Below are 11,139 nucleotides of genomic sequence, written 5' to 3'. Positions count from 1 at the left end.
ATGCACGTCAGAGGCACGAATGCATGAACGGCGAAGCAGTCTTCCTCCGCCTTTCAGATTTTCTAACACGCTGCTCGCGCCCTCTACTGTCTCCTAGGCGCCTGGCTCCTCTCCTGGTCCCATCTCGACCCGCCCCTTAAACCAGCACAAACACCCAGCTTCTCCCCACGCCGGGAGAGAACAAAGCCCAGGCCCATGCTTTTCGTTACGCATGCGCACAGTGTAGATTTGCTGAAGAAGATTGCTTGCGACCTCTTCTGTAAGTAGTCAGGATGGCCGAGCGGTCTAAGGCGCTGCGTTCAGGTCGCAGTCTCCCCTGGAGGCGTGGGTTCGAATCCCACTCCTGACAAGCTTCTTTTCCTCCAATAAGCTTCAGGTTAACTAGTTGTTTTGTACCTTTGGATAGCAGTCTTCTGATCTTTCTATAAAATAAGTATTTTCTCCTTCACAGTTGTTTTCCTAATGAAATTTTTAACTTTGGACTCTAAAAGGGAAGTCCCGCTCTGTACGGCACAACCTTAGTGCAACTTACGCCCTTTCCTCAGAAGGCCCTGGAGAGGGGAAAAAAACGCAAAAGGAAATCTACTGTCAGGAGTGGGATTCGAACCCACGCCTCCAGGGGAGACTGCGACCTGAACGCAGCGCCTTAGACCGCTCGGCCATCCTGACCTGCTGGAGCAGATTTTATGGGGTCTTATGTAGTTTCTAAAACAATGCGCTGCGGTTCGAGAATCAGCAGTTTTCTATATACAACTACATAAACCCTACCGTCTACATCTAAGATCTACCGGTGCCGCTAAGACTTAGCGTTATTTTTTAACCGGTTCAGTCTTTTTACTACTTATATATATGTTTTAAATGGAAACTGTAGCCTGAGCAGAAAAGGAAAATCATTCCCTTGCCATCAGTAGAGAATAACCATAAAAATAAATACAATGGAAACGAAACTACATAATTAAATTCCAGCCACTTGCCAAGGCTCGGAACCTGAAGTTTCGATATTATTTTTAACGACTAATACTATTCGTAGAAAGGATGGAAACTACTGTTGGGCCCCTGGGGGAAAGGGGAAGGGAGTTAGATGATTGTTTTTGGAGGACGGGGTGCTCTCTGATGGGCTTCGCCATGGCCTCCTCAGGTTGGGAAGCCACAGGCGGGCAGTGGGATCCCGTTCCACAAGTGTTTAGCTGGAGCCTCATCCAGAGAAAGTTGGCTTTTATACCTTGTTAGTAAACCGAACTAGGGAAAAGTTGGAGGCTTGGAGAGGAGACAATTCCTTGTGACATGCACAAGGAATTGGGAGTGTGTCTATCTGTCCTTGTTGCTCCAAGACCTGGGACTGAAGATGAACGTGCAGTGGTGGGTAGTTACAGGGGAAGTTTTCTATAGAAGGAAGAGATGCTGAAAAGGAAACAAGGTGCCTGTGGAGATAGTGATATCCCCATCACTAGAGGCATTCAAGACAAGGCTTGACAGTCACTTGGTGGAAAATCTGATGAGGGGATTCCGGAGTCGTTGCATTCGTTTCTTATTGCTGTTGTAACAAGTTACCCCTAACTTAGTGGCTTAAAACCACACCATTTCTTTATCTCGCAGTTCTGAAGGCAGGATTCTTTCTGGAAGCTCTAAGGGAGCTCCATTTCCTTCCCTTTTCCAGCTTCTAGAGACCACCCACATTCCTTGGCTCCTACCCCCACATCACTCCAACTTTGGCTTCTGTCTTTACATGGCCTTTTCTAATTCTGACCCTCCTGTCTTACCTCTTATGAAGATCCTTGGGATTACACTGGACCCATCCTGATATCCAGAATAATCTCCCCATTTCAAAATCCTTAATTTAGCCATATCTGCAAAATTCCTTTTAACCATATAAAGTAACATTCACCGCCCAGGAATTAGACATGGTTATCTTTGGTGAGGCAACCTGTGTGTGTTTGAGAGAGGATGAGGCAGGGCCACAGGGAGACTATTTAATTTCTTCGTTTAAATTTTTATGTTATGTACACATATTATCCAACCAAACGTAAATACAATTTTACCTGATAATCAAGGTCAACATCAATAGCAATAAGTCAGATCGATAGTATGTACTCTTGACATGATGCGCTCTTGAATGGCACTTGATCTCTGCGGTCTTCCTCCCAAAAACACATTACTCTGAGTCTGATCATGAGAAAAACATTAGACAAATCCCAGCTGAGGAACATTCTACAAAATATCTGACCCGTGTTCCTCAAAGCTATCAAGGTCATCAAAATTATGGAAAGTCTGAGAAGCTGTCACAGCCAAGCCTAAAGAGAGACATCACTAGTAAATGTTATGTGCCATCCTGGATGGGATCCTAGAACAGAAAAACTGAAGAAATCTGAATAAAGTATGGACTTTAATAATAATGCATCGATATTGGCTCATAAATTGTGACAAACATAACATACTAAGGTAAGGTGTTAATAACAGAGGAAAAATAGGGTATGGGATATAAGCGAATTCTGTACTCTGCAATAATTCTGTAAATCTAAAACTATTGTAAAATTTTAAAAATTCTTTAAAATAATACAATTTCATAGTTATATATTATCAAAACATGTTTTAAAATATATAACTATTGTTTATATGATTTATTGTATAAATAAATAGAAATAAAATTATTTATTTATGATACATATGCTAAAATGTGTGTATTAAAGTCTCAGACACTATAGAAACACCAGCAGCTGGGATTATCTCTGGGTGGTGGCCTTTATTGTGATTTATTTTTCCTTAGGTTACCTGCATTTGACATTTGTAAAATGAACATGGATTACTTGGGTAATTTTTTTTTTTTAATTAAAAAACTGTTAGGAAAAATTGGGAGAGACTTTGAAAAAGGCAAAAAGATTCCTGGATATTCTTTCAATGTAATATTAGGTGTTGCCTACAGCTGTGCTATCTAATACAGTAGCCACTAACCATACGTGTCTACAGAGTGCTTGAAATGTGGCTGGTCAGAATTGAGATGTAGCATAAGTGTAAAATACATGTGGGATTTTGAAGACCTTAACACAAAAAATAAAACATTTCATTAATTTTTTATATTGATTACATGTTTAAATGACAATATTTTTCATATATTGTGTTAAGAAAACATTATTTAAAATTGTTTGAAATTCAAGTCTTAAGAATGCAAATAAATATTGTCTGGTAAGATGCAATTGATTCCACTCTGTGATAGAGGCCAGTTTTGCATCTAGTGGCAAATTCACTTGGGCATTCCAGATATGTGTGATATATACACATATTTACACACACTTCCATATACATATATGTACACACCTTTGAATCTGTTTTTTACATTTTTTACTAAAACATTTTTTAGTATTAAAATAAACATAACATAAATTGTACCATCTTAAGCATTTTTACGTACAGTTCAGTGGTTTAAGGCCATTCATATTGTTGTAAAGTCATCATCACCAACCACCCTCATCAATTCTCATCTTGCAAAACTGAAATTTATTAAACAATAACTCCCCATCCCCTTCTTCCTTCAACCCCTGGCTACCACCATTTCACTTTCTACCTTTATAAATTTGATTTTTTTTTAATCAAAAAGTACCTCTAAGTATCTCATATAAGTGGAATCATATGATATTTGTCCTTTTATGGCAAATGATTTCACTTCAGATAATGCCTTCAGGGTTCACCCATGCTGTAGCATGTGTCAAAATTTCTTTCCTTTTTTAAGGCTGAATAATATTCTGTTGCATGTATATAGTACATTTTCCTTATCTGTTCATCTACCGATAGACACTTGGGGTGCTTCTATATTTTAACTGGTGTGAATAATGCTGCTGTGAACGTGGGTGCGCAAATATCTCTTTGAGATTCTGCTTTCAACTGTCTTGCATGTATATCCAAAAGTGGAATTGCCGGATCACATGGGAATTGATGGAGTTGGTGAGCCCTGGAGTCCCTAAGAGGTGAGTCACAGGAAGGGTTTGGGACTCTGGATACAGTTTGGAAGGGTCAGGGGAGAATGGAAGCGGAGGCAGCTCCCAGTGGCAGGGCTCTGAGCCAGGGCAGGGAGAGGAACAGTGTTGACGCCCCTGTGGCTGGAGCTGGATTGGAAGGGAGGCTGAAGAAGCTCCTTCAGAGCTCCTTCCTTTCCTGTTGCTTCCTCCTATGTCACCTCCTCTGGGAAGCCTTCCCTGATGCTTCTTTTCCTGAACCAGGTTTCTGGCTTCCTCTGTGTTCCCACAAGTTCCTGGGCTGACCCCTCAAAGCACTGGGGTTGGAAAGGCCTTTCTAGGTGTATGTCCCTTCCCTGCCCCCCAAATTGAGCTTCTAAATGGCCAAAGTTTGGGAGTCTTGTTTGCCGACAAAATCCCCAGGATCTAGGACACGAAAATGTGGAGAAGGAGCTAAATGAGTGCAGGCTGAATAATGAATGAATGAGACAACAGAATAGCAGCCAGGCCAGGAGCAGGAAGTCCTGGAAATGCCACCCCAGACCTCCTCGTGCAGGTGGGGAGAGTGGCCTGACCACATCTCTCGGGAATTTGAGCCATGGAGCCCTGAATAAGTAGTTAATTCTAATGTCCTCTCTTTGGAGCTCCCACCCCAACTTTAGTCCCAGTTCCAAGAGACAGGAGGAGCCGAGCAGAGAAAATAACCAAACCTCAAGCCTGATTGTGCCTCATTCTGGGCCAATAAGTAACTGGCCCAGAGGCTGGCAGGTCCATGCTAGCACCTCGCCCCCGCCACCTATGTCCTGGCTGCATCTCTCAACAAAGAGACATCACAGAGGCCGTCAGCCCATGCTACTCAGCATCCCGATGCCTGCCCTTTGCTCTTGTATCATCCACCTGGCATACCTCCTTCTCAAATTGCTCCTTTCAAGGCTCTGCTTGAATGGTACCTCCACCCTGAAGGCCTCATATCTTCTCCCTACCCCAGGAAGTTTAGCCGTGGCGGCAGTGCATAGAATGAGTGTTTGCCTAGAATTAATAGAGCCCCTCAAAGCTGTTGGTTCTGTGATCGTCTGGCGCACCCAGTTCCAACCTATACCTTGGATACCCCCCAAGGGGGATGCTCAGTGACAAGAAGAGCCACCTGGCCCTGGTCACACTGACTCACTGTGTAACTTGAGCTGACTCCTCCCCCTCCCTGAGATGGACAGATGTCCCAGCGGTGAGAGGAAGGAGTCAGACTGGATCACTATGTTTCACAAACTTTAGGCATTTATTACCTTGCTTTTCCCATCTATATACCTACCATTCATGCACTTACAAATATTTTTTAACTAAAAAAAATGTTTAATGTTTTTTCTTTAATTGTGATAAAATACATATAACATAAAATTTACCACTTTTAAGTGGACGATTCTGTGCCACCACATTTCATCTCCAGAACTTTTTCATCTCTCCCAGCTGAAACTCTGTTCCCATTAAACACTCAACCCCTCACTCCTCCCTTAGCATCCCTTAGCAGCCACCATTCTACTTTCTGTTTCTGTGAATCTGACTACTCTTGCTACCTCATATAAGTGGAATCATACAGTATTTGTCTCTTTGGGACTGGCTTCTGTAACTAGATAACATCTTCAAGGGTTTCTTGTCAATGATCCCCATTCCCCAAGCCTCTTCCATCACTGGCCCAACTTTCTGGGAGTGCAGCGGGGTCTGCAATGGACGGAAAGTTGCTCTGGCATCCACCTCCGGCCAGGGCTGGATGAGGAAATAGAGGCAGGAAGCGGAAGGAGCAGCCAGGGAGGCTGGGCCTCGGTGGGGAATACTTAGGCAGGGTCGCCTCTCAGCATCCCTGCCGGGGATAAAAAGATGCAGATGTAGATTCTAGTTCTACTGATGCCTTTAATTCCATGTGTCACCCTGTGCAAGTCACTGCCCTTTTTCTAGCCTTGGTTTAGTCATCTCTAAAGCCAGTGATGAGCAGCCACGTGAGAAAACAGTTTCGCAATGTCTTATAAATTAATGATATACCTACCATATGATCCAGCAATTCTACTCCTAAGTACTTAGCCAAGAGAAATGAAAACATTTGTTCACACACACGCACAAAAAAACCCCTGCATATCAATGTTCATAGCAGTTTTATTCCTAGGGGCCCAAACTGAAAAGAACCTAAATGTTCATTAACTAGTAAACAGATCAAGAAATTGTACAGTATCATTATAATGGAATACATTCAGCAATTAAAAACAAACAATCTACTGGCATGCTCGACAACATAGATGAATTTCGAAAGCTTTATGTTACAATAAAGAACTTTTCCAAACGACTACTGTATTAGTTTCCTCTTGCTGCTGTAACAAATTATCACTCACTTAGTGGCTTAAAGCAACACAAATTTGTTCTATTATAGTTTTGGAGTCCCAAGTGAGCCTTAAGGGGCTAAATCAAAGTGTCAGCAGGGTTGGTTGCTTCTGGAGGCTCCAGGGAGACTTCGTTCCTTGCCTTTTCTTCTGAAGGCTGCTGGCATTCCTTGGCTTCTGGCTGAATCGGAGCAGTCTCTATTTCTGTGCTCACACTACTTTCTCCTCCACTGTTATCAAATCTCCCTCGGATTCCTTCTTATAAGAACATTTGTCCTTACATTGAGGGCCCACCCAGATAATCCAGGATAATCTCCTGATCTCAAAACCCTTAATCACCTCTGTGAAATCTCTTTTGCTGTAAAAGGAGTGCTGTCCTGAACAAGCCGCCTCTGTGAAATCTCTTTTGCTGTAAAAGGAGTGCTATCCTGAATGAGCCGAATCCCTTCTGATCTTGGAAGCGAAGCAGGGTCAGGCCTGGTTAGTACTTGGATGGGAGACCACCTAGGAAGACCAGATGCTATAGGTGTAAAAAAAAAAGCTGTAAAAGCTGTGAAAGGTAACATCTACAGGTTCAGGGGTTAGGATGGCACAACAATGTAACGTAAGACCCGTTTATATTCCATTCTAGAAAAGGCAAAACAACAATGACAGAAAACGGAGTGATGGTTGCTTGGGGCCTGGGTGGAGGTCACCGTGGAACATTTGGGGTCGTCCAAAATGTTCCATATTTTAACTTTGGTGGTGGTGATATGACTGTACACATTTCTCAAAATGCCACAGAGTGGGAGAGGCAAAGGAAAACAATAGCAACATATAAAATTGGCAAAAGATGAGTATCCAAAACATAAAAGGAGCTCATGAAATTAAAAAAAAAAAAACCCAGACAGGGCTGCGATGTCAGAGGGAACACCGTAAACCACAAGACCCTGTCACTTCTGACACAGCTGCAGAGTTCAGGGCGGTCCCCAGACCACCTTCAGGTTCAATAATTCAGCAGCTGGAAGGACTCATGGAATGTCCTGCAAACTGGATACCCACAGTTCCAATTTCTTACAACTAAAGGACACAGATTGAAATCAGCCAAGGGAAGCGCACGTATGGGTGATGGAAATGTTCTGGAATTAGTGGCGATGGGTCACTACCGTGAATATACTAAAAACCATGGACTTGTATAATTTTTTTAAGTGTGAGTTTTAAGTTCCAAACGTGGAACTTCTGCTGTCCTCTCCCAAGGGAATCATGAACTCCATGCATTAGTTCCCCAGCGCTGATATGTGACAATACACATGGAGTATTGCCAGCTAGGTAAGTTCACCACCTTGGTGTCCAACGTCTTTATTGGGGCTCCATCATGGAGCCATGGCTGACAGTCCAAACAGCTGACAGTCCAAACAGTTTCCAGCTGATACCATATTCCCTCACCCTAAACCGCACAGTTAGTCTATCTGGTGTAGCCAGACTCCACCCTAAATCACAGCTAGACTATCTGGTACCGGCCGCGCTCCACCCTAAACAAAGACATTTCTATCAGGCCTGACATTCCATGGGTTTAGACAGTACCTCCTAGAAGCTGAGGGCAAAAGCCAGACCTCTCTTTGGGCAAATTTAAATTCTTTACTACACAAGGGCAAATGATTCAAATCTTAAACTCGCAGAAAAAGAAATATGAACGGCCAATAAGCTTAAGGAGGAACTTGGCCCTACCAGTGAAGTATTAGAAAATGCAAATGGAAACAATGAGACTTTTTAAAAATGATCATCACACATACCCGGTAGGGCAGGTAAATAGCTAAGCTCACTGACATTGAGTGGGGATGTCAACTAACACAGTCTTTTGGAGCAATTTGGCAGTATGTATAAAAGAACAAATGTGCGAATACCCTTTAATTTAGTGGTTCTTCTTGCAAGACTGGATCTGTAGTCTCACATGTGTGTGCAAAGATGTGCAAATAAGAATGCTTATATAAGATTATAAGGAACTACTGGAAACCGCTTAAGTGTCCACCAATGGTGGGAGGAATAAAAAATTATGTAATAGCTATTTTATTAAATACTACCTGACATGTAAAAAGAATGAGGCCAGTCTTAATGTGCTGTCATGGGGAAATTTCCAAAACAGAATTTCTGTTAGGTAGGGTCCATTTGGATGGCTCACACCTCTGGCCCTCCAAGGTACGCCTACATCCCCACTGCCTTCCAGCATGCCATGCTCACCCCAAGGAGGGTGGGCCCAGCACACAGTAGGGGCTTGTCCAGAGTAGGGAGCCTTTGTAGAAGTGAGAACTGGGGCAAGATACGGGCTGCAGGTGATCTGCTTTGCAATGGCCTGCTCAGATCCCAGGAGGAGGGGAAGGGGTCAGCCATCACCCGTGCATGCCTTCGCCTCCTCATGCTGGTTCTCTGTTCCTCCACCCCACCCCGAGAACCCAGGGCTCCCCTGGCGCCAGTGGAGACTCTGTGTGGGTGGCTGGTCTCAGCCTGAGGACAGGTCCCTTCCCGCTGTTTATGACTAGGGGGCGAGCGATGTTGGTTTCCAAGAAAACATCAAAGTCAAAAACAATACAGTGATTGAGTCTTGCTTGCTGCCATTTGAAAGGAATGAAAGTGGGATTAACCAAAAAACAAAATCCAAACCCAAACCCAAACAAAACCACTCTACTGTTTTAGAATCTGCCTCAGAAACAATCACCTTATTGTCTACTGTGTCATAATAAAATTAAGGGTTTACCCAAGAGCTTCGTTCTGCACATGGGCTCAAACGGAAAGGGGAGAGGCTGGTCTCTGAAATACTCCTTATTTCCTGAGTACCTACCGGAGGGTGGATTCAGGTGTGTAGGGGTGAGGTGGTTGAACATCCAGTTCAGTGAGTAAAGGATTAAATCAGCATCAGCCAGTGATTGTTTTCAAATCAGATCTTGCTGCCATCCTGCTTGAAACCCTCCAGGCTTTACAACAAAATGTTAACCCCCTCCATTATACAGCAGGCTGAATGACCCCCCAAAAATATCAGACCCTATCTCTGGAAACTGTAAATTTTACTTTACGAACAAAAAGGGTCTTTGCAGATTAAATTAGTGTTTGCGATATGGGGAGATTATCTTGGATTACCTCTGTGGATTGGGATTAACCCAATCACAAGTATCTTGACAAGAGGGAGTCATGGAGAGATCTGATACACACAGAAGAGGAGGCAGTGTGATCGCAGAAGCAGAGATTGAGGTGATGAGGTCATAAATCAGGGAATGCCAGCAGGCACCCCCAGAAGCTGGAAGAGCCATGGACAGATTATCTCCTAGGGCCCCAGATGGAGAGCGGCCACGTTGATTTTAGCTCAGTGAAACTGACTTCAGACTCCTGGCCTCTAGAACTGTGAGAAAATACATTTCTATTCTTTTAAGCCGCCAAATTCACGGTAATCTGTTCCAGCAGCCACAGGAGATTAATACAATCGTCTAAATAGCCCTTCGCGACCTGTCCCTGTCCGCGTGTCACCCTCATTCACTTTGCCCTAGCCATAGCGGGTCTTCTTTCTGTTCTTTCAACTGTCCAGCTTCTTCCGGCCTCATGGCCTCTGCACTTACCAAGTTCTTCCTCCACCTCTTCCCAAGGCCGGCCCCTACTACTGAGTCAGGTCTCTGCAAAAATGTCACCTTCTCTGAGAGGTCTTCTTTGATGACTCTATCGAAAATTGCCTCTGACACATCCCCCTGTTTATTTTAGCCACAGCATTTGTCGCTATCTGCAGTTATTTTTTTCTCCCCAGTTTACTACTTGTCACCCCACAAGAAAGTGGGATCCAAGAAGGGCTTGTCTGCCTCGTTCCCAGCTGTGAGTCTCAGGGCCCGGGATAGGGCCTGACAAACCTGGCGCTCGGCAAACATTGGTTGGTGAATGAAATGATATGTGCAGGCCTTTGTATTCTGAAGGTGTGTGTGTGTTTCGGGGTACAGGTCGGGCAATGAAACCATAAGTCCAAATCACCTCTGCTCCCCTGCTCACTGCATGCCGGGAGCCTCGTTTATTCTGCACGGTATTTCTGTGAGGCCAGGTCCATTCACACCCCTATCGATATGACAGATAAGGAAACGGAGGCTCAGCGATCTTCTAAGTTACTGCTCGGTATGTTTAGACCTGCAAATCACATCAGTTGAGTCACACGCACCCACAGTTTGCCCAGATCCTCCCCTCCTGGGTGCTTGGTCTCCCAGGACTCCTTAGGAGTAGCTAAACAGGGGTGCTGATCTCGCTTTAATAAGGAGAGCGCAAAGAGAGGTGCAGGGGCTCGTCTGTGGGCACCCAGAGCCCTAGCGACAACCAGAAGAGAGCCGGTAAAGTCACCGGCTAGGAGGGCGCGGAGCAGCGATGTAAATTCCTAGCAGGAGGCTCTCGTTGGGACAGAAACGCGCAGCTACCTAGACTGGTCCCGGCCCGCCGTCTCATTGACCGCGGCCTCAGTTTCCCGGTCTGTAACGTGGACGCGACTTCGTGTGTTTCGAGGCTTGACCGGCCGGCGGAGGGCGAAGGGTTAAAAGGGCGGGTCCCACAGCGAGGGCGGGGCGGGAGTTCCGGCCGCACCTGGCAGCTCCAGGCTCCCTCCCTGGACGCCGCGCCGAGCGCCGGGAGCCGCGGCGGGAGCGGGAGCGGGAGCCCCCCGGGAGGAGCGGCGCGGGAGCCGGTACCCACCGCGACAGGGGCGGCGACGGCGGCCTGAGCGACCTCGGGAGGCGAGTGGAGCCGCAATGGCCGAGTTCCCGTCTAAAGTGAGCACGCGGACCAGCAGCCCAGCCCAGGGCGCCGGCGCCTCCGTCTCCTCGCTGCGCCCGGAC

General features: G+C 45.3%; 1 protein-coding gene and 2 non-coding genes across 3 annotated transcripts in view; 2 read left to right on the top strand and 1 right to left on the bottom strand.

The window, feature by feature from the left end:
* The first annotated feature begins 266 nt into the window (after positions 1–266).
* On the top strand, positions 267–349 carry TRNAL-CAG. The gene has a single exon. It is a non-coding gene; the product is annotated as a tRNA-Leu (tRNA).
* A 237-nt stretch (positions 350–586) lies between these two features.
* Positions 587–669, bottom strand: TRNAL-CAG. The gene has a single exon. It is a non-coding gene; the product is annotated as a tRNA-Leu (tRNA).
* A 10,212-nt stretch (positions 670–10,881) lies between these two features.
* The window catches only part of PLLP (plasmolipin), a 21,281-nt gene continuing 21,023 nt past the window's right edge, over positions 10,882–11,139 (top strand). Inside the window, exon 1 of the mRNA XM_025044601.1 lies at positions 10,882–11,135. Coding sequence (XP_024900369.1) covers positions 11,053–11,135 — 83 coding nt within the window. The 5' untranslated portion in view covers positions 10,882–11,052. The remainder of the gene's footprint in view (positions 11,136–11,139) is intronic.

Source organism: Pteropus alecto, unplaced genomic scaffold (assembly GCF_000325575.1).
Source record: "Pteropus alecto unplaced genomic scaffold, ASM32557v1 scaffold123, whole genome shotgun sequence".
NCBI classification, from domain to species: Eukaryota; Metazoa; Chordata; class Mammalia; order Chiroptera; family Pteropodidae; genus Pteropus; species Pteropus alecto.
The sequence above is the reverse complement of the archived record's forward strand: the minus strand, read 5'-3'. Positions and strand labels throughout refer to the sequence as shown.